The sequence below is a fragment of the Choloepus didactylus genome, chromosome 4 (genome assembly GCF_015220235.1).
Source record: "Choloepus didactylus isolate mChoDid1 chromosome 4, mChoDid1.pri, whole genome shotgun sequence".
Taxonomy (NCBI): domain Eukaryota; kingdom Metazoa; phylum Chordata; class Mammalia; order Pilosa; family Megalonychidae; genus Choloepus; species Choloepus didactylus.
In genome coordinates this window covers 58,052,863-58,076,644 of record NC_051310.1, presented here as the reverse complement: position 1 = coordinate 58,076,644, position 23,782 = coordinate 58,052,863, and the positions used below count along the sequence as shown (strand labels likewise).

Here is a 23,782-nt window from a genome sequence, read left to right as displayed (position 1 = left end):
CTACTACCTACCTATCTATCTTTTAAACATTTGAGAGTAGGTTACATAGATCATGTTACTGTAACATTTAACACTTCTGTGTACATTTCCTGAGACCAAAGACACTCACTATATAGCCAGCCACCTTAAGTGTGGCTATCAAGTTCAAGAAGTTTAACATTTATAAAAAATATACAGTGCATACTCCAATTTTTTCATTTATCCCAATAATGCCATTTGGGGCATGTTCTCCTCCTTTATTAGATCCAGTCCAGGATCATGTATTGCATTTAATTCTCATTATGTCTTTAAATTGTGGTAACCTGTATACAACCTAAAATTTCCCATCTCAACCACTCCCAAACATACAATTCATTGGTATTAATCACATTTGCAATGTTGTGTTACCATTACCATGATCTATTAACAAAACTTTTCCTTCGCTCCTTCACCCCAAACAGAAACCCTGCAGCCATTATGCATTAACTTCACACTTTTCTCCTTGCACCTGGTAACCTATATTCTACTTTCTCTGTGAATTTGTATATGCTAGTTATTTCCTGTGAGTGGCATCATACAATATCTGTTCTTTTGTGTCTGGCTTACTTTACTCAATATGATATGTTCAAGGTTTGTCCATGTTGTAGCATGTATCAGAATTTCATTCCTTTTTATGGCTGAATATCATTGTATGTATATACTACATTTTGTTTATCCATTCATCTGTTGATGGACACTTGGGTTCCTTCCTCCTTTTGTCTATTCTGAATAATGCTGTCATGATCTTTGGTGTACAAATATCTGATTAAGTCCTCTGCTTTCAATTATTTTGGGTATATACCTAGAGGTGAGATTACTGGGTCATATGGTAATTCTGTGTTTACTTTTTGAAGTGGTTGCCCCATTGTACATTTCCACTAACAATGGAGAGAGTTGGTATTTCTCCACATCCTTGCCAGCACATTATGTTCCACTTTTTAAATAATAACCATACTAGTGAGTGTGAGGTGTGTTCTCCTTGTTGTTAATAATTCAATTTTATTGAGATATATTCACATACCATACAGTCATACAAAGCGTACAATCAGTTGTTCACAGTACCACCATATAGTTGTGCATCCATAACCAAAATTAGTTTTTGAACATTTTCATTCTCCTTGTAGTTTTGATTTGCATTTATTTCCCTAATGGCTAATGGCGTTGAACATCTTTTCTTTTGCTGATCGGCTATTTGTATATCTTCACTGGAGAAATGTCTTACCAAGGCCTTTGTACATTTTTAAAGTGGGCTGTTTATCTTTTTGTTGCTGAGTTTGTCTAAGTCATTTTGCTATCGCGTCCACCCAGCTTCCCAGAACCCCATTCTATGACTATGTGTTATAATTCGCACTCTGCCCCCTGTTGACATTGACTTAGCCCAGTTCCTGGTTTCAAATTGTGAACCAGGCTCTGGTCCTTGCCTTGAATGTATGATCTGTAAGGTACCCATACTGTGTAAAGGCTTGCTGCCACTGCCTGCTATCAGACTCAGAACCCATCAAATCATGGCATCAGTCTTATTTATTATTTTATGTTTCTCTTTTCGTAGTCATAAAGATATTTCTCTTGAGAACCCAACTGTGTCTCTTTTTCCAGTATTTTATTATGAAAACTTAAAAACATACAGCAAACTTGAAAGAATTATACAGTGAATACTCATATGCCCATTCTGTAGAGTCTACAATTACATTTTACTGAAATTTTGTTATTACATATCTGTCCATTCTTTCATCCTTTTATCCATCCATCAGCCCATCTTATTTTGATGCACTTCAGTGTAAGTTGTACTCTTCACCCATCAGTATTTCAGCACTGCATATTATTAGCTAGAGTTCAGTATTTGTTTTTAGTTCTTTTTTTCTTCTGAGGTGATATTTACATACAATGAAACATACAGATCTTAAGTGTACTATTTGCTGAGTGTTAACAAACATCTATACAACTATCAGCTATACAACTATAACATACAATTCAAATGCCTGTCAAGATACAGAACATTACCATCACAGTAGACAGTTCCCTTATGCCCTTTCCCAATCATTCCTACTTTTACACCCCCGGAAGCAATCTTTTTTTTATTTCTCCCACATCAGTTTTGCCTGCTCTAGAATTTCATGTAGTGGAATCATACAGCATGTACTCTTTTGTGTAAAGTTTCTTTTGCACTGCCTGATGTTTTTGAGATTCATCCATGTGGTTGTATCAATAGCTTGTTCTTTTTAAATGCTGAGTACTCCTATTTCTTTGGATAAACATGCCACAGTTTTGTTTAATCATTTCAGCAGGGCCTTTTTAACTTATCTTTTTATTTTTTTTCTGTAACTTTTATGTGTTTGGGTAGGAGGGACTGCATCAAAGTATGAACCCAAATGTGCCATCTTAACCTGAAGTCCCTTTTTAACTGGTATGCCTTCTTTTTGTTATTTTATTTAAACTGAGTAAACTTGACTGTTTGTTAATTTTAGTAGGAATTGAGATCCATCTCTTTCATTTTCTGTCTAAGTCAGTTCAATACACATTATTAGAATTTACATTTTTATATGAGATTTTAAAAGAGAAAGTATTATTTGTAAATGAAAGGCTATATTTGGTGTTTTATAAGTTCTCTTATCCAATAAATAACATGAAATGGTTTGAATATTAAATATATTTTTGTGTTTCACATAGTCTAAAAAATTTAATAATTGTCATGATTTTACTGTTATATTACGTACAATTTATCTGCAATCACTATATTCCTTTTTTTAATAGTGCAAATCTTTCTTTTCAAGAATATGTTGATTCAGCCAACTGAACAATATATTGCAATTCTGTGGGTTTTCTAAGCTCTTTTAATTCTAAATTAATCCTGCAATATGATGCAAAATGGGTGACTTAACCTCTTTATAAAGCTTATGTTAAAAGCAATAGATAATGAAACACAACATACTTTATATATAACAAAGTTTCAACATTTGCTTAAATTATATTGTATTTCATTTTTACCTTTCTTCAGGTTTGGTTGGGATGTTCCAGTAATTCTAAGAAACTCAGAAGAGACCCAGTTCAGCACAAGAGTTTTCAAAAAGCAGATGAGACAAGTCAAGAATCCTTTTGGTTTAGAGATCGCTAATCCATCTTCAGCTTCAATCACAAGTTAGTGGCTGTTTTCCAAGTATTTTAACTTACTGTATTCCCTTTTCTTAGCCCTTTCATTTTCTTTCTCTACGTTTTTTCTCTAGACTTCAGCAAAAATTTGTCCCTGGGACTGGACTGCATATTGGAGATAGAAAGACTAATAATCCACAAACCTTGTCTTAAGGAACTTAGCACCTAATAAACAAACATAAATATGTATACAAACAAGAAGATGTTAATGAGAAAAGTCTGTTAGGATACTGTGGCATTTACATTGGCCTTCAATCAAGTGAGAAATGTGAGGATAGTGTAGTCTGTCTAAGTACAGTTAATGTAAGGTTGTTAGTCTTCTAAAGAATAACTGTCCTTTACTCTGAAATTATGGTATTTGGGTATAAATTATTTTGGTATAAAATGTAATATTTGTAGATGGTAATAATAGGTGGTGGTTGTTGGTTATGTACTTACCTGAAAAAATAAGTGGTCTATAAGGCTATCTGAGAAACATTGGTAGAAAATGTACTGAGTTATAAAGAAAGAAATTTTTGAGTTTTGTAAGGTGGGGAGACATATTCAGGAAAGCCTCTTTTTTTCTCCCTCCCTCCCTTTCTTTCTTTTTTGTTTCTCAGTAGAGTCTTGAAATATAAATAGGTGTTTACGTCTTAGGGTTGGGGGAAGATTTAGGTTCAGGAGAAGCATGAATGAAGCACTGAGGTAGGGGAGAAACAGAACAATATATTAGAGAAACATTAAATAGTTTGTTGTGGATAAAAGCTAGTGTGTGACAGATAAGAAAGAAGCATCTAGGATGACTCAGGTTCTTTGCATGGGTCCTCTATAGACGGATCCTGTTACTGAGTTAAGGAGTACAGGAAGAACAGAAGATTTTAGAAGAAAGGTAATAAATTATGGTCTGAAATTCCAGAGTTTGAAATGCCTTTGTGACTGTGAAGTAGAGATATCGAGTAGGCAGTTCTAGATACAGATATGTAGTTTTATAAAGACTTCTAGGCTGAGACCCTACCACCTTTTAAATTTGCTCATATTTCTGGTATCTTCAAAAACAAACCAAAGCTTTCTGAGCTTTAATTTTACTCAAGTTACTGCCCTGTTTCTCTTCGTCCCTTCATAGCCAGTCTTCTTTTTTTAATTTTTTAATTTTTATTTTTAATACAGTGTTATTGAAATATATTCCTATACCCTACAGTCATACACAGTGTACAATACATTATTCACAGTACCATCAGAATTGTGCATTCATCACTAGAATCAATTTTTGAACATTTTCCTTACTCCAATAAAAATAAAAATAAAAATAAAAAAGAACACCTAAAACATTCAATACCCGATCCCACCGTATTTTTCATTTAGTTTTTGTCCCCATTTTTCTACTCATCTGTCCATACACTGGATAACGGGAGTGTGAGCCACAAGGTTTTTACAATCACACAGTCACACCATGTAAGCTACATTGTTATACACTCGTTTTCAAGAATCAAGGCTACTGGGTTGCAGTTTGACAGTTTCAGGTATTTCCTTCTATCTATTCCAATACATTAAAAACTAAAAACATATCTATATAGCACACAAGAGTGCTATCCAGAGTGACCTCTTGACTCCAGTTGAAATCTCTCAGCCAGTGAAACTTTATTGTTTCATTTTGCTTCCCCTTTTTGATCAAGAAGATTTTCTCAATCCCACGATTCTGGGTCCAGGCTCATCCCCAGGAGTCATGTCCCATGTTGCCAGGGAGATTTATACCCCTGGGAGTCATGTCCCACATAGAGGGGAAGGCAGTGAGTTTACCTGCCATGGGGGCTTAGAGAGAGAGAGAGGCCACATCTGGGCAACAGAGGTTCTCTGGGGGAGACTTAGGCACAATTATAAGTAGGCTTAGCTTCTCCTTTGCAGTAATAAGCTTCATGAGGGCAAGCCCCAAGATTGAGGGCTCATCCTACAAAATTGTTAGTCCTCAATGTTTGTGAGAATAAACCCAGGTATAGCCAGGCTTCTTAAAAAGCTGTTTATATTTGCCTTCTACTCTTAACCTGCTTTCCTTTTACTCCTCAGTGCAGTGTTAGTGTGACATTTGTTCACATACCTCTACTGAAATGACTTTCTCCAAGGTCACTAATTACCACTTTTCCCCCACACCTCTGGCCCCAAAGCCGTTAAATCCAGTGGATGGGACTGACATCAGCAAGATGGTGGAGTAAGACATTCCAGAGTTCTGTTCCGCTACAGAAGTTTTAAAAAACAACGCAGAAACAGGCAGAAAATCTTTTTCAGAGCTCTAGAAAACAGTTAAAGTTTGCAATAATGGGTGAGTGCTGAATCAGGAAAAAAGTAACTTAAAAATGGTCAGTAAACTTCATAGCATCTCTGCCAGCACTCATCCCACCCCCTTCCCAGCCCTGTGTGAAACTGGCCCACACTCTCAGTGTGGGTCCTTGGTCCCAGTACTGGAGGGAGCAGAGTAACCTGCAACATACTAAGGTGCATGTTTGTCTGTAGCAGTCTGTCTAGTGATAGCCTGAAGGACTGAACCAGGACAGTGGTGGCATATTTGCCATCTCAGACCTTGCCCAGCATGTAGAAGCAGCTTGCAGGATAGCTAATACACTGTAAGAAAACAGTCAAGTCAAAGCTGCATGGGGCAAAGGATTACCTGCTTTTAAGACACACAATATACACCCAGAACAAGGAGGAAATGCTGTTTTCCTAAAGGAAAAGGGACATTTGCATCTCCGTAAACAGTTGAAATCCTAGGCCACAAACACATGCTCAGGACAAGATGCATGCTCTGAAAAGACAGGGAGGACCATATGCTTTCTCCTTGAGCTGTTCTTTAGACTTCTCGTGAGGATGGCTAAGCACTGAAGGAGAGCACTTGCCCAGGCCAACCTGCAAGCTCTGGGAAAAGTGTTTTTGTTGTTGTTTTTAGCTGCTGGCATTCAGGAAATCTCAGGTCATAAAATTAGCTGGATAAAAGCTTAAGAAACAGATATTTTAGTGACTAAATTCCAAAGATGACACATTAAAATGTTAGAATGTCTATGCAACAAAAGATTACAGGCATGCAAAGAAACAGGAAACATCAGTTCATGCAAAGGAACAAAATAAAGCATTAGAAATCGTCAACAAAGAACACCAGGTTTTGGACCTACTAGACAAAGACTTCTAAAAAATGGGCTGACATATACTCAAAAAGCTAAAGAAACACATGGAAAAAGAACTTAAGGAAACAGGAAAGCAATATATGAACAAAAAATTTCCAAAAAGCGATAGATATAAAAAGGAACCAAACAGAAGTACTGGAGCTGAAGACAACAGCACTGAAATTTAAAAACTCCTTAGAGGAATTCAACAGCAGATTGGAGCTGGCAAAAGAAGAAAAATCAGTGACCTTGAAGACAGGATCATTGAAATTATTCATTCTGAGGGAAAGAGAGATAAAAGAATGAAGAAAAGTGAACAGAGCTTAAGAGATCTGTGGGACATCATCAAGTGTACTGATAGACAGTTTATGGGAATTCCAGAAGAAGAAAGAGAGAAATGGGCAGAAAGAAAATTCAAATAAATAATGGCTGAAAACTCTCCAAATTTCATAAGAAACTTGAATATACACATCCAAGAAGCTCAGTGAACAGGATAAACAAAAAGACACATACTGAGACGCATTATAATCAAACTGCCAAATGCCAAAGACAGAATCTTGGAAGCTTCAAAAGAGAAACACCACATCATGTATAATGAAGCCTCAATTAAATCAAGTGCAATTTCTCAAGGGAAAACATGGAGGCAAGGAGGCTGTAGAATGACATGTTTTAAGTGCTCAAAGAACAAAAACTACCAAGCAAGAATTCCATATCTGGCAAAACTGTCTTTCAAAAATAAGGGAGGAATTAAAACATTCCCAGATAAACAAAAGCTGAGGGATTTTGTCACAATTTGGCTGGCCCTACAAGCTACGCTAAAGGAAGTTCTTCAGGTGGAAAGGAAAGGACACTAGACAGTAGATTAAGTCTGCATGAATAACTAAAGAGCTCCAATGTAGTAACTGCATGGGTTAATATAACTGCCAGTTCTGTTTTACTTTTGATTTGTAACTCTGCTTTTTATTTCTTACAAGAGATAAAATGCAAATGCCTAAAAAGTAATGATAAATCTATGATTTTGGACACACAATGAATAAAGGTGTAATTTGTTGCAAGAACAACATCAAAGTGGGGAGAAGGAAAGGTACAGGAATATACTTTGTATATGCTACTGAAGTTAAGTTGGTATTAAATAAAGTAAGATTGCTGTAAATTTAGGATGTTGAATTTAAGCCACATGGTAAACACAAAGAAAATACTGAAAAAATATTCACAGATGGTAATGAGGTGGGATTCTAAAGGGTTGGTTACAGAAGATCAACTAAATACTAAAAAAGGCAGAAATGGAAGGATGGAGGGACAAAAAAGGTATAAGACTTGCAAAAACCAAAGAATAAAATAGCAGAAGTAAGTCAGTCCTGTATTATCAGTAGTTATTTTAAATGGACATGGGTTAAACTTTCTAGTCGAAAGACAGAGATTAACAGAATGAACAAAAAAGCAAAACCAACTATATGCTGTTTACAGGAGACTTACTTTAAAATCAAGACTAAAATACATTGACAGTGAAAGGATGGAAAAAAATATTCCATGCAAATAATAACCAAAAGAGAACAGGAGTGGCTATAATTATATCAGACAAAATAGACTAATAAAACTGTTATTCGGGACAAAGAAGGACCAGATGATTTCACTGGTAAATTGAGCAAACATTCAAAGAAGAAGTAACAACAATCCTGCTCAAACTCTTCCATAAAGTTGAAAGGGAAGGAGTACTTCCTAACTCATTCTATGAGGCCAGCATCACCATATACCAAAGCCAGATAAAGATATCAGAAGAAAAGAAAATTAAAGACCAATATCCCTTATGAATATCGATGCAAAAATCCTCAACAAAATACTAGCAAACTGAATCCAACAGCCCATTAAAAGAATTATACACCATGATCAAGTGGGATATAACCCAGGAATGCAAGGGTGGTTCAACATAAGAAAATCAATGTAATACACCATATTAATAGAATGAAGGGGGGAAAACACACATAATCATCTCAATTGTTGTAGAAAATTGTTGACAAAATCCAGTACCCTTTCTTGATTAAAAAAAAAAAAAAACAAAAGGTCCAGAATAAGTTGGACCAAGTTTAAAAAAACCTCAGAAAACTAGGAATAAAAAGAAACTTCCTCAACATGGTAAAGGATATATAGATATTCTGGTTTGTTAATGCTGCCATTATGCAAAATACCAGAAATGGATTGGCTTTTATAAAGGGGATTTATTTGGTTACAAATTTATAGTCTGAAGGCCATGAAAATGTCCATATTAAAGCATAAGCACAAGTATACCTTCACCAAAGAAGTGATGGTGTCCGGAAAACCTATGTTAGTTGGGAAGGCACATGGCTAGTGTCTGCTGATCCTGGGTTGTGTTTCCACTTCTGTCACCTCCTGTGCATTCTTCAAACTGTTGCTCTTGGGGCATTTTATCCTCTCTTAGCTTCTCTGGAGCAAACTGGACTAGCATCTCCAAAGTGTTAGCAAAAGTCTGCTTTCAATGGCCATCTCCAAAATGTCTCTCTCAGCTGCTCTCCTAAATGTCCCTCTCAGCTGCTCTTAGGTCCTTCTGTTTGTGAGCTCTTTTATAGTACTCCAGTGATTAAATCAAGACCTAGCCTGAATGGGTGGGATCCAAATGGTCACCCACAGTTGATTGAATCACATCTCCATGTACACACTTAATTAAAGGATTCCAACCTAATCAACACTAATAAGTCTGCCCCCACAAGATTGCATTAAAGAACATGGTGTTTTGGGGGACATAATACATCCAAACTGGCACAATAGGAAAACCCCACAGCTAACATCATTCTCAGCTGTGAAAGACTGAAAATTCTGCACAAAAAACAAACAGAACAGGTCATGGTTCCTGGAGAAGGAACAGAGGAAGGGAAGCTTTGTCCTGAAGGTGGAACAACCGTACAAAAAGTGTAATCTTAACAGCTGCACCTCATGTCTAGGGCAAGAATCAGATGAAGAAGAGCTGAGAAAATCTGAACATATACAGGCTATTCTAAAGGTCCAGAATAAGTTGGACCAAGCATCAAAGAAGAGCCTTAACACAAAGCCAATCACCAATATACCCTAGACAAAAGGGAGAAATGGACCTTCTGAGTTAGCTCATCAAGATAAGCAGGTTCCTAGACATTAGCAAAAATTTGTAAGCTATACTAAGAAGCAGGAGCTATGGCTCAGGCAAAGAAACAAATTAAAACTTCAGAAGAGAGTCGGAAGTTCAAACAACTAATCAAAGATGTCCAAACAAATCTCCTAAGTCAGTTCAAGGAGTTGAAGGAAAATATGGACAAAGAGCTAAAGGATATTAAGAAGACAATGTGTGAGCATAAAGAAGAATGTGAAAGTATAAGAAGAAACAACAGAAATTATGGTAATGAAAAGTACAATAGTAGAGATTAAAATACACTAGAGGAAAACAACAGCAGATTTGAACAGGCAGAAGAAAGAATCAACAAATTAGAAGACAGAACAATAGAAGTCATACAGTCAGAAGAACAGATAGAGAAAAGAATAGAAGACATTGAGCAGTGGCTCAGGGATTTGAGTGACAGCACAAAGTGCACAAATATACATGTCATGGTTGTTCCAGAAGGAGAAGAGAAGGGAAAGGGGCAGAAAGAATATTTGAGGAAATACAGCTAAAAATTTCTCAACTCTTAGGAAAGATATAAACATACATATTCAATAAGTGCATACTCCAAACAAAATTAATCCTAATAGATTTTCTTCAAGACACGTACTAATCAGAATGTCAGATGCCAAAGATACAGAATTCTGAAAGCAGCAAGAGATAAGCGATTTGTCATGTACAAGGAATCCTCAATAAGACTAAGTACTGATTTCTCCTCAGAAAACATGGAGGCAAGAAGGTAGTGGTAGGATATATTTAAGATACGAAAAGAGAAAAACTGCTGGCCAAAAATTTTTTGTCTGAACAAACTGTCCTAAAATGAGGGGGAGTTAAAAATATTCACAGATACACAGAAACAGAGTTTGTCAACAAGAGATCTGTCCCCACAAGAATTACTAAAGGAAGTTGTACAGAGTTAAAGCAAAAAACAGGAGAGAGTGGCTTCTAGTAGTTTGAAGAAATGAAGATCATCAGTAACGGTAACTAAAAGGGCAAATGCAAAACCCAGTAGTACTGATTCCTCAATATGCAGTTCTACTCTTTAATTCTTATAAGAATCAGAATACACTTGAACAAGAAAAAGGCATATTTCCTGACAATGGATATGCAAAATACAAAGTGGTAAACTGGGACAAAAACACCTTAAAGAGGGGAAACAGAAATATAGGAGCAGAGAATGTGTATGCTACTAAAGCTAACTTGGTATATTTTCACAATAGTAGGTTGTAGATGTAGGTTGTATAATGTAAACCCCTGGATAACAATGAAGAGAATATTTTTAAAATATACAGAAACAGAAAGGAGAAAGGGATCAATCAGATACATCACAAAAAATCAACTATACTAAAAAGGAGGTTGCAAGAAAAGATATGACATATAAAAACCAAACGACAAAACGGCTGAAGCAAGTACTGCCTTTACAGTAATAACACTGAATGTTAATGGATTAAACTCCCAATCAAAAGACACAGGTTGGCAGAATGGATAAAAAAGCTTGACCCAACTGTTGTTTACAGGAAACTCACCTTAGACCCAAAGACACACATAGGTTGAAAGTCAAAGGATGGAAAAAGATTTTCTATGCAAATAGTAACCAAAAAAGAGCTGGGTTAGCTATACTAATATCAGACAAAATAGACTTTATGTCAAAAACTTCTATAAAAAACAAAAAAGTAACTATATATTAATAAAAGGGGAAATCCACCAAGAAGAAATAACAATCATGAGTATTTATGCATCTTTAACCATGGTGCTCCAAAAACGTGAGGCAAACACTGGCAAAACTAAAGGGAAAAATAGACACCACTGCAATAAAAGTTGGAGACTTGAATACACCACTCTCACCAATCAATAGAACATCTAGACAGAGGATCAATAAGGAAACAGAGAACTTGAAAACTATGATAAATGAACTAGACCTAACAGACATATATTGAACATTGTACCCCCAACCAGCAGGATATACATTATTCTCAAGTGCATATGGATCATTCTCCAGGATACACCATTTTGGGTCACAAAACAAGTCTCAAATTTAGAGAGATTGAAATCATACGAAGCATCTTCTCTGACCACTATGGAATGAAGCTGAAAATCAATAACAGGTGGAGAACTGTGAAAATCCACAAATATATGGAAGTTAAATAACACTCTACTTAACAGTGGGTCAAAGAAGAAATTGCAAAGGAAATCAGTAAATATCTTGAGATGAACAAAAATAAGAGCACAACATATCAAAACTTATGTGATGCAGCGAAGGCAGTGCTGAGAGGTAAATTTATGGCTCTAAACATTTATATTAAAAAAGAAGAAAGCTAAAATCAAAGACCTAACAGCACACCCAGAGAAACTAGAAAAAGAGCAGCAAACTAACCCCAAGGCAAGCAGCAGGAAAGAAATAACAAAGATCAGAATAAAAATAAATGAAATTGAGTATAAAAAAGCAATAGAATTAACAAAACCAAAAGTTGGTTCTTTGAAATATCAAGAAAGTTGACAAACCCTTAGCTAGATTGACAAAAAAAGAAGAAACAAATAAATAAAATCAGAAATGAGAGAGGGTTCATTACTCTTGACCCATAGAAATAAAAAGAATCATAAGAGGTTACCATGAACAACTGTATGCCAACAAATTAGACAACCAAGATGAAAATGGACAAATTCCTAGAAATACACAAACTACCTACACTGAATCTACACGAAATAGAAGACCTCAACAGAACAATTACAAGCTAAGAGATAGAGTCAGTGATCAAAAACCTCCATAAAACAAAAGCACAGGACCAGATTGGTGAATTCTACCAATCATTCCAAGAAGAATTAATACCACTCCTGCTCAGACTCTCCCAAAAAATTTAAAAAGAGGGAACACTACCTCATTCTATGAGGCCAACATCATCCTAATACCAAAGCCAGATAAGAATATCTCAGCAAAAGAAAATTACAGACCGTTTTCTCTCATGAGTATAGATGCAGAAATCCTCAACAAAATACTTGCAAAATGGTGGGGCACAAGATCAACATGCAAAAATAAGTAGTGTTTCCATACACTAGTAATGAGCAAGCTGAGGACAAAATCAAGAAAAAAATTCCATTTACAATAGCAACTACAAGAATCAAATATCTAGGAATAAATTTAACCAAGGATATAAAGTACTTGTACAAAGAAAACTACAAAACATTGCTAAAAGAAATCAAAGAAGACCTAAATGATGGAAGAATATTCCATGTTCATGGATTTGAAGACTTAGTATCTTTAAGATGTCAATTCTACCCAAAATGCTTTACAGATTCAACGAAATACCAATCAAAATTCCAATAGCCTACTTTGCAGAAATGAAAAAGCCAATTATCATATTTATATGAAAGGGTAAGTGGCCCCAAATAGCCAAAAACATCTTAAAAAAGAAGAATGAAGTTGGAGGACACATACTTCCTGACCTGAAAGCATGTTATAAAGCTACAGTGGTCAAAATAGCATAGTATTGGCACAAAGATATAAATATCAACTGATGGAATCTAATTGAGAGCTCAGAAATAGACCCATACATCTGTGGCCAATTGATTTTTGACAAGGCTGCCAGGTCCACTCAGTTGAGAAAGAATGTTCTCTTCACCAAATGGTGCTGAGAGAACTGGATACCCACATGCCAAAGAATGAAAGAGGATCCTATCTCACACCAAATACAAAAGTTAACTCAGAATGAGTCAATGACCTAAATAGAAGAGCTAGGACTATACAACTCCTAGAAAAAAATGTTGGGAAGCATCTTTAGGATCTTGTGCTAGGTAGTGATTTCTTAGACTTCACACCCAAAGTACAGGCAATGAAAGAAAAAAATATGTAAATGGGATCTCCTCAAAATTAAAAACTTTTGTGCATCAAAGATCTTTATCATAAAAGTGAAAAGACAGCCTACTCAATGGGAGAAAATATTTGGATATCTAATAAGGGTTTAACATCCAGAATATATAATGAATACCTACAGCTCAACAAGAAGACAACAACCAACACAGTTAAAATGTGCAAAAGACTTGAATAGACATATCTCCAAAGAGGGTATACAAATGGCTAAAAAGCACATGCAAAGATACTCAACATCACTAGCTGTTAGGAAAATGCAAATCCAAACCACAATGAGATTATCATTTTACACTCACTAGAATGGCTATTATTTAAAAAAAAAAACAAAAAACAGAAAATTACAAGTGTTGAAGAGGATGTGGAGAAATAGGAACACTCATTTATTGCTCTTGGGAACATAAAATGGTGCGGTCACATGGAAGACAGTTTGGCAGTTCCTGGGGAAGATAGAATTTACCATATGACCCAGCAATACCACTGTTAATTATATACTCAGAAGAATTGAAGGCAGGGACTCATATATATTTGGCAGGTCTCATATGACCCAGCAATCCCAAAAGTTCGAAGCCATCCAGATGACCATCAATAGATAAATTGATAAAACAAAATATGGTATATACATACAATGGATATTATTCAGCCTTAGAAAGGAATAATTTTCTGATGCACGCAACAACATGGGTAAACCTTGAAGGCATCATGTTGAATGAAATAAGCCAGACACAAAAAGGAAAGAATATATGATTTTACTTATATGAAATACCTGGAATATCAAATTCACAGAAACAGAGTACATGTTAGATGGAGATGCAAGCTGGAGAATGGGTAATTAATGCATAATGCAGACAGTGTCTGTTTGGGGTGAAGAAAATTATTTGGTAATGAATGGCGATTCACATTGTGAATGTGATGAATGCTGTTGAATTGTATGCTTGAGAGTGATTGTGATGGGAAAATTTGTTTATTTATGTTACCACAATTTGAAAAAGAGAGAAAGCAACTAAAGAGACAATGGCAATTAAATGCAATACATGATCCTGGAGTGGATCTAACAGTGGAGGAGAAAATGCCCAAAATAACATTATTGGGACAAGTAAAAAAAATTGGAATATAGACTATGCTTTATATAAATGTTAACTTTCTTGAACTTAATAATTATTCTTAAAGTGGTCACATAAGCATATATCCTTGTTCTTAGGAAATATGCATTGAAGAGTTAAGTGGCCAAAAGGAACATGATATTTTCAACCTACTCTCAAATGTTTAAAAAAAAAAAATGATAGAGGGGGCAGGGTAAGATGGCAGAGTGGTGAGGTGCAGAATTTAATCTTTCCTCTAGAGCAGCTGGTAATTACCCATGAACTATATGAAACTGTGTTTTTGGGGTCTCCAGTAACCAGTCATACATTGGACACAAGTTTGGAATTGGAGGAAAAGCTGAGATCGCAGAGAACATAGTAAGTTCCCCAACAGGGGTCTGGTACCCCTCCCCACTCAGACCCAACGGACTCTCTTGCTCCTGGCTCCCTGAAAGGGGATAAAATAACCCAAAAAACAATCTGCTGAGGGCAAGAAGGGGGGCTCAACCCAGCCTCAGTTGTAGAATTAATTAACAAATTTGGTAATTTTTGGAACTGGGGGTGCTAAAGAAGGGCTGGGCTCCGAGAAGCAGGGGGCACATAAAATCTGGCACCCATTCCCAGGCTCCAAAAAAGCCCCCCACCCCCATTTTGTCCTTTCTCATTGACTCCTTATCTTTTTGCATTTCAATACCTCTGGCAGGGGCAGAATTGAAGCTGCTGGAGAGTAATTATCAGACAGTAGCCCAAAGTACATCTTTAAAGGCTCTATTCTGACACTGACAAAACAGGCTGCGGAAAGGCTTTTAAAAGGGACTCCTTTTTTTTTTTGTTTTTCTTTTCTGTGTTTTTTTTTTTAAAAAAGTAACTGTTCTAGTTTGCTAATGCTGCAGAATGCAAAACACCAGAGATGGATAGGCTTTTATAAAACGGGGGTTTATTTCGCTACACAGTTACAGTCTTAAGGCCACAAAACGTCCAAGGTAACACATCAGCAATCGGGTACCTTCACCGGAGGATGGCCAATGGCGTCCGGAAAACCTCTGCTAGCTAGGAAGGCAGCCGGCGTCCGCTCCAAAGCTCTGGCCTCAAAATGGCTTTCTCCCAGGACATTCCTCTCTAGCAAGCTTGCTCCTTTTCAAAACATCACTCACAGCTGCACTCACTGAGTTCCTTCTCTCTGAGTCAGCTCATTTATATGGCTCCACTGATCAAGGCCCACGCCCAATGGGCAGGGCCACGCCTCCATGGGAACATCTCATCAGAATCATTACCCACAGCTGGGTGGGGCACATTCCAAGCAAATCTAATCAGCATCAAAACGTCTGCCCCACAAGACTACAAAGATAATGGCATTTGGGGGACACAACACACTCAAACTGGCACAGTAACATACTTGGTTATTTTCTGTCAGAGAGCCCAAGTTGAAGGACTAGGCTAGTCTTGGGAGGAGACAGAGTACCCAGAAATTCTTTGAATTCCAGATTCCCTTCTGAAGAAGTTCTCTACCCCGTCTTTAATTGGCAACTCAGGCTGACCAAGGAATTAAGCTGGAGTCGCCCCAAAGAGGAGAGGGGAGAATGGAATAGTGCCCCGGGACACAGCTGGAGTTCCTAGGATTGGAAGAGTGGAGGGAGGTCCAGCTCAACTGGCAGCCCTCCTTCTGGAAACTCAGACCCCAGGGGCTGGAATTCAGACTCTGGCTTCAGTCAGCCACACCCCGGACAGGATCAGAGTCATCCAGAGAATTAAAGGCTCCATACCTCCTTACACTTGTGGGGGAACTGCCGGGTGGCAAGCACCACCTGCCGGACAGGAGACGAAAAGCACCGATTCTAGAGGCCTCATAGGAGGGTCTCATTCTTAGGGAAACTCCATACCCTCCTTATGAGACCTGGGCCTCTCTAGACTGGGAAAATCTGACAGGGGTTGACCATACCTGAGGAAGCCCTCTCACAAAAAGGCTACATACAGGCAGTGCAAGAAACAGAAAAACAAGAGATGAAAAATTCTGATCAACTATATAGAACCTAAGTTAGAGGTCTAGAATAAGTTGAACTGAACAACAGAGGTCAGAGAACAAAGCCAACCAACAAGAAACCCTTAGGTAAAAGAGTGAAAACAAGCTCCAGAATAAACTAATCAAGAAAATCAGATGCCTAGACAACTTAAGATAACAAGCCATACTAGGAAACACGAAAATAGGGATCAGCCAAAGGAACAAATTAATAGTTCAACCTAGATACAGGAGTTGAGGCAACTAATGCTAAATCAATTCACTGAACTGAAGGAAGATATGGCAAAAGAGATGAAGGATATAAAGACGACACTGGATAACCATAAAGAAGAATTTGTAAACTTGAAAAAACAAATGTCAGAACTTATGGGAATGAAGGCCACAATGGAGGAGATGGAAAACACAATAGAGGTACACAGCAGTAGATTTGAATGGGCAGAAGAAATGATCAGTGAACTGGAAGACAAGACATTGAATTCACAACACAAAAGAACAGATGGTGAAAAAAATGGAAAAATACCAGCAGGGTCTTAGGGAGCTGAGTTGACAACATGAAAAGCATGAATATATATGTTATGGGTATGCCAGAAGGAGAAAAGAGGGGAAAAGGGGCAGAAAGAATAATAGAAGAAATATTCACTGAAAATTTCCCAACTCTTATAAAAGAAAATTAGAGATTCAAGAAGTACAGCATATCCCAAACAGAATAAATCCTAATAGACCTACTCAAAGACATTTACTGATCAGATTGTCCAATGTCAAAGACAAAGAGAGAATTCTGAAAGCAGCAAGAGAAAAGCAATCCGTTACATTCAAGGGAAGCTCCATAAGACTATGTACAGATTTCTCCGCAGAAACCACAGAGGCAAGAAGACAGTGGCATGTTATATTTAAGATACTGAAAGAGAAAAACTGCCAACAAAGAATTCTATACCTGGCAAAACTGTCCTTCAAAAATGAGGGAGAGATTAAAATATTTTCAGACAAAAAGATACTGAGAAAGTTTGTCAACAAGGGACCAACACTACAAGAAATACTAAAAGGAGTGCTACAGGCTGATAGGAAAAGACAGGAGGGAGAGAGTTGGAGAAGAGTGCAGAAATGAAGATTATCAGGAAAGGTAAAAGGAGAGAGAGGAGAAAATAAGATATGACATATAAAATCCAAAGACAAAATGGTAGAAGAAAGTACTGCCCTTACAGTAATAACACTAAATGTAAATGGATTAAACTCCCCAATAAAAAGACAGACTGACAGAATGGATTAAAAAACAGGACCCATCTCTATGCTGTCTACAAGAAACTCACTTTAGACACAGGGACAAAAATAGACTGAAAGTGAAAAGCTGGAAAAAGATATTTCACGCAAACAACAACCAGAAGAAAGCGGGAGTAGCTATATTAATATCAGGCAAATTAGACTTCGAAAGTAAAAGAATTAAAAGAGACAATGAAGGACACTGTATATTAATAAAAGGGTCAATTCATCAAGAAAACATAGCAATCATAAATATTTATGCACCAAGCCAGAATGCCCCCAAATTCATGAGGCAAACACTGAGATCACTGAAAGGTTAAGTAGACACCTCTACAATAATAGTTGGAGACTTCAATACACTGATCGCATCAATGGATAGAACATCTAGACAGAAGATCAGTAAAGAAACGGAGATGTTAAATTGTGCGATAAATAGAACACTGCACCCCACGAGAGCAGGATACACTTTTTTCTCAAGTGCTCATGAAACATTCTCTAGGATAGACCACATGTTGGGTCACAAAGCAAGTCTCAACAAATTTAAAAATATTGATATTAAACAAAACACTTTCTTGGACCACAATGCAATGAAGTAGGAAATAAATAACAGGCAGAAGGACATAAAATTCACAAATACATGGAGGCTAAACAATACCCTCTTAGAAGACCAGTTGGTAAAGGAAGAAATTACAAGTGAAATTAGTCAATACCTCTAGGCAAATGACAGTGAAAACACAACATATCAAAACTTATGGGATGCAGCAAAGGCAGTGCTGAGAGGGAAATTTATTGCCCTAAATGCCTATATTAAAAGAGAGGAGAGAGCAAAAATTGAAGAATTAACTGTTCACCTGGAGGAATTAGAGAAAGAACAGCAAACTAACCCCAAAGCAAACAGAAGGGAAGAAACAGCAAAGATTACAGCAAAAATAAATGAATTTGAGAACAGGAAAACAATAGAGAGAATCAAGAAAACCAGAAGTTGGTTCTTTGAGGAAATCAGTAGAATTGATGGACCACTAACTAGGCTAACAAAAAAAAAAAAGAGAGAGGAGATGCAAATAAATACAATCAGAAGCGGGAAAGGAAACATAACTGCTGACCCTGCAGGAATAAAGGAGATAATGAGAAGATACTATGAGCAACTATATGCTAATAAACTAGACAAATTAGACAAAATGGACAACTTCCTAGAAAAGCATAAAGAACCAACATTGACCCAAGAAGAAATAGATGACTTCAACAAATCAATCCCAAGTAAAGAGATTGAGTCAGTCATCAAAAAACTCCCAAAAAGGAAAAGCCCAGGACCAGATGGATTCACATGTGAATTCTGCCAAGCATTCAAGAAAGAATTAGTACCAATCCTGCTCAAACTCTTCAAAAAAATTGAAGAAGGAAAGCTACCCAATTCATTCTATGAAGCCAGCATCACCCTAATACTAAAATCAAAGATACTACAAAAAAAGAAAATTGTAGACCAATCTCTTTAATGAATATGGATGCAAAAATCCTCAAAAAAATACTTGCAAATCGAATCCAGCAACACATTAAAAGAATTATACACCCTGACCAGGTGGGATTTATTCCAGGTATGCAAGGCTGGTTCAACACAAGAAAATCAATTACTGTAACATACCACATCAATAAATCAAAGCAGAAGAACCACATGATCATCTCGATAGATGCACAAAAGGCATTTGACAAAATTCAACATCATTTCCTGATGAAAACACTTCAAAGGTTAGTAATAGAAAGGAACTTTCTCAGTATTAAAGGCAACATATGAAAAACCCACAGCTAACATCATACTCAATGGGGAGAGACTGGATACTTTCCCTCTGAGATCAGGAACAAGACAGGGATGCCCACTGTCACCATTGTTATTCAGCATTGTGCTGGAAGTGCTAGTTAGAGTAAGTAGGCAAGAAAAAGAAATATAAGGCATGCAAATTGGAGAGGAAGAAGTAAAACTTTCACTCTTTGAAGATGACATGATTCTATATGTAGAAAATCCAGAAAAATCTACAGCAGAGCTACTAGAACTAGTCAGTTAATACGGCAAAGTGGCAGGCTCCAAGATCAACATGCAAAAATCTGTAGTATTCCTATACACAGGGAATGTGCAACAAGAGGAGGAAATCAAGAAAAAAATTCCGTTTACAATAGCAACAAAAAGAATGAAGTATTTGGGAATAAACTTAACCAAGGACACAAAAGACCTTTACACAGAAAACTATAGGAAACTGCTAAAAGAAATTGAACAGGACTTTGAAAAATGGAAAAACATACCATGTTGATGGATTGGAAGACTGAATATAGTTAAGATGGCAATTTTACCTAAACTGATTTATTGATTCATTACAATGCCAATTAAAATCCCGACAACTTACTTTACAGAAATAGAAAAACCAATAAACAAATTTATTTGGAAGGGCAAGGTGCCCCAAATAGCCAAAAATATCTCGAGAAAGAGGAACAAAGTGGGAGGTCTCACACTACCTGACTTTGAAACATATTACAAAGCTACAGTGGTCAAAACAGCATGGTACTGGCATAAGGATAGAGATACCAACCAGTGGATCAAATTGAGTGTTCAGAAATAAGACCCTCTTATCTACAGACAATTGATCTTTGATAAGGCAGTCAAGCCAAAGCAACTGGGACAGAGCAGCCTCTTCAATCAATGGTGTTTGGACAACTGGATATCCATTTCCAAAAGAATGAAGGAGGACTCAGACCTTATACAAAAATTAACTCGAAATGGATCAAAGACCTAAACATTAGCATAAAGACCATAAGACTCTTAGAAGAAAATATAGGGCAGTATCTTAAAGATCTTGTAATAGGAGGTGGTGGTTTCCTAGACCTCACACCCAAGGCACGAGCAACCAAAGAACAAATAGAGAAATAGGATCTCCTCAAAATTAAACACTTTTGTACACAAAGGACTTTGTCCAAAAAGTAAATAGGCAACCTACGGAATGGGAGATGGTATTTGGAAACCACATATCAAATAAGGGTTTAATATCCTGAATATATAAAGGGATCCTGCAACTCAACAACAGAAAGACAAACAATCCAATTTAAAAATGGACAAAAGACATGAACAGACACTTTTCCGAAGAGGAAACACAAATGGCTCAAAAACATATGAAAAAATGCTCAACTTCACTGGCTATTAGGGAAATGAAAATCAAAACCACAATGAGATATCATCTCACACCTACCAGAGTGGCCATTATCCAAAAAAAAAAAACCAGAAAATTACAAGAGCTGGAGAGGATGTGGAGAAAGAGGCACACTAATTCATTGTTGGTAGGAAATGTAGAATGGTGCAACCACTCTGGAAGACAGTGTGGTGGTTCCTCACGAAGCTAAGTATAGATCTGCCCTATGACCCAGCTATTCCATTGGTAGGTGTATACTCAGAGGAACTGAAAGTGAAGACACAAACAGACATTTGTAAACTGATGTTTATTGTGGCATTATTCACGATTTCCAAGAGATGGAAAGAGCCCACATGTCCTTCAATAGACGAGTGGATAAACAAACTGTGGTATATACACGTGATGGAATATTATGCAGCTGTAAGGCAGAACAAAGACATGGAACATATAGTAAGGTGGATGAACCTTGAGGACTATTTGTTGAGTGAAGTTAGCCAGAAACAAAAGGACAGATACTGTATGGTCTCACTAATATGAACAAACATTAATGAACAAACTTTGAGAGTTAAAAGCTGAGAAGCCAGGCTATCAAGAGAAAGAAAGGGGGTAGAGATTGGGCATTTGATGCTGAAGGACTACAGAATGTTTAGCAGGATTGATTGTATAGATCCAGAAATAGATAGCATAATACTGTGTGATGGTAGCACGGTATTGTAAATACACTGAACAAAGATGTCTGTGAGTAAAGCTGAAAGAGGTGGGATAGGAGAATGTATGACACCAGAAGTAAAGATAGATGATGAAGACTGGGACTGTATAACTTGGCAAAAACAGGAGTGGCCAATGACTGTTACTAAATGTACAAATATAAAAATGTTTTTACAAGTGGGAGAACAAATGAATGTCAACCATACAGAGTGTTTAAAAAGGGATGGTATTTGGGAAAAAACATAAAGTAAATGGGAGTTGTGGTCAACAATAGCATTGTAATATGCTTCCATTAAATGTAACAAAGGCAATATTCCAAAGCTAAGTGTGTATGGGAGGGGGATATAAGGGAGGGATATGAGATTCTTGGTAGTAGTGGTGTTTTCTATCCTTACTATTATATTGTATTGTATGACATGTTATTTTTCTTTTTATCATCTTTTTTATTATTTGCTTAAAAAAAAACTTTTTTGTAGTAATCAATATATTCAAATGCTGATTGTGGTGATAATTGTACAACTTTATGATGATACCATGAACAGCTGACTGTACACTGTGGATAAATGTATGGTTTGTGAATATAACTCTAAAATTGTAGGAAAAACTGTAAATAGGAGTAAAGTCTTGGAGAAAACATGGAGAGAGGGATGTACCTATCTACTCTTGATGAGGAAGCAGAATGGTGTAGCCTTTCAGGAGGTCAGTGTTGTGGTTCCACAAAAAGCTAAGTATGTGGGTGCCATAAGGTCCTGCAACTTCATTATGGGGTATGTAGTTGGAAGATCTGAGAGCAAAGACATGAATGGACATTTGCACACTGGTGTTCATGGAGGCAGTATTCATGATTTGCAATGGGCAGAGGTGGCCTAAGGGTACATAGACTGAGGAACAGAATGGTGAACTGTGGTGTATGCATAGAATAGAATATTTAGCAACCACGAGAAGGAGTGAAGCTTTGAGACATGGAAGGAGGTGAATGGATCCTGTACCCAGACAGCATTTTGAGTGAAGTATGTCAGAAATAAAGGCAAATATTATAATGCCTCAACAATATGGACTAACTACAATGTGTAAACTCAGAATTGAATCTTAGAACACAGCCTAAGAGGGGAATGATTATTGTAATGGTCCCTAGATTGTAAGCTGTTAACAGCAGTCAAATCTATTCCTGAATTGTAATGGCTATCTCCAAACTTTGAGATGCTGATCCCTTAGTGTATAACCTGATCGGTCTCTGGAACATTGGGTGTCTCTGTGACACCTGATACTTGGAGCTAGAGCTTGGCAGATATGAATGTCAGTATTAGTGCACATACATCAATTGTTTTTTTAAAAAAATAAAAGCTGAAAAAGAGCCCAGACTTCAATTAGTGATACAAATGAAGCAGATCTGGTTAAGACTAGGGCAAATCAGGCCAAAGGGTAAAGGTTGGAACTGACTGTGTTTTAAAACTTCAACTTCCATGTAAGACCAAGGGAAGAGATGTCTATCTGGTGCAGGAGCTATATTTTCTAAATAGTGTAACTCTAGTCAGTTTGTTCAAACACCATAATTACATAGAACTTTAAATAGGAAGTGAGATAGGGTAGGTTTGTATAGGTTAGAGTGAAACAGTGACACATCCCCAAGTAAGTTAGTTGGACAGAGAATAAAAATATATTTGCAGATCCCCCCTGAGGAACTGGGGGAAAATGCAGAAGAGTTGGACTTCCTCACCTGGACTGATGCTGATGCTGTCACAGACATTGAGGACTGGCGGTTTGATGTGCTGAGCCCTCTATCATGGGACTTGCCATTATAAAGCTCGTTACTGCAACGGAGAGGCTAAACCTGCATATAATTGTGCCTAAGAGTCTCCCCCTGAGTACCTCTTTGTTGCTCAGATGTGGCCCCCTCTCTCTCTCTCTAACTAAGCCACCTCCGCAGGTGAACTTGCTGCCCTCCTTCCTCTGTGAGACCTGACTCCCAGGGGTGTAAATCTCCCTGGCAATGCAGGATATGACTCCCGGGGATGAATCTGGACCCAGCATCGTGGGATTGAGAATATCTTCTTGACCAAAAGGGGGATGCAAAATGAAATGAAATGAAGTTTCAGTTGCAGAAAGATTTCACATGGAGTCGAGAGGTCACTCTGGTGGACATTCTTATGCACTATATAGATAACACCTTTTAGGTTTTTCTGTATTGGAATAGCTAGAAGTAAGTACCTGAAACTATCAGACTCCAACTCAGTAGTCTGGAGTCTTG

At 37.1% G+C, this 23,782-nt stretch overlaps 1 protein-coding gene across 1 annotated transcript in view; it reads left to right on the top strand.

Moving 5' to 3' along the window:
* CGRRF1 (cell growth regulator with ring finger domain 1) overlaps positions 1 to 23,782 on the top strand; it is a 60,393-nt gene that overhangs the window by 20,481 nt on the left and 16,130 nt on the right. The window contains exon 2 of the mRNA XM_037832672.1: positions 3,014 to 3,153. Coding sequence (XP_037688600.1) covers positions 3,014 to 3,153 — 140 coding nt within the window. The remainder of the gene's footprint in view (positions 1 to 3,013; positions 3,154 to 23,782) is intronic.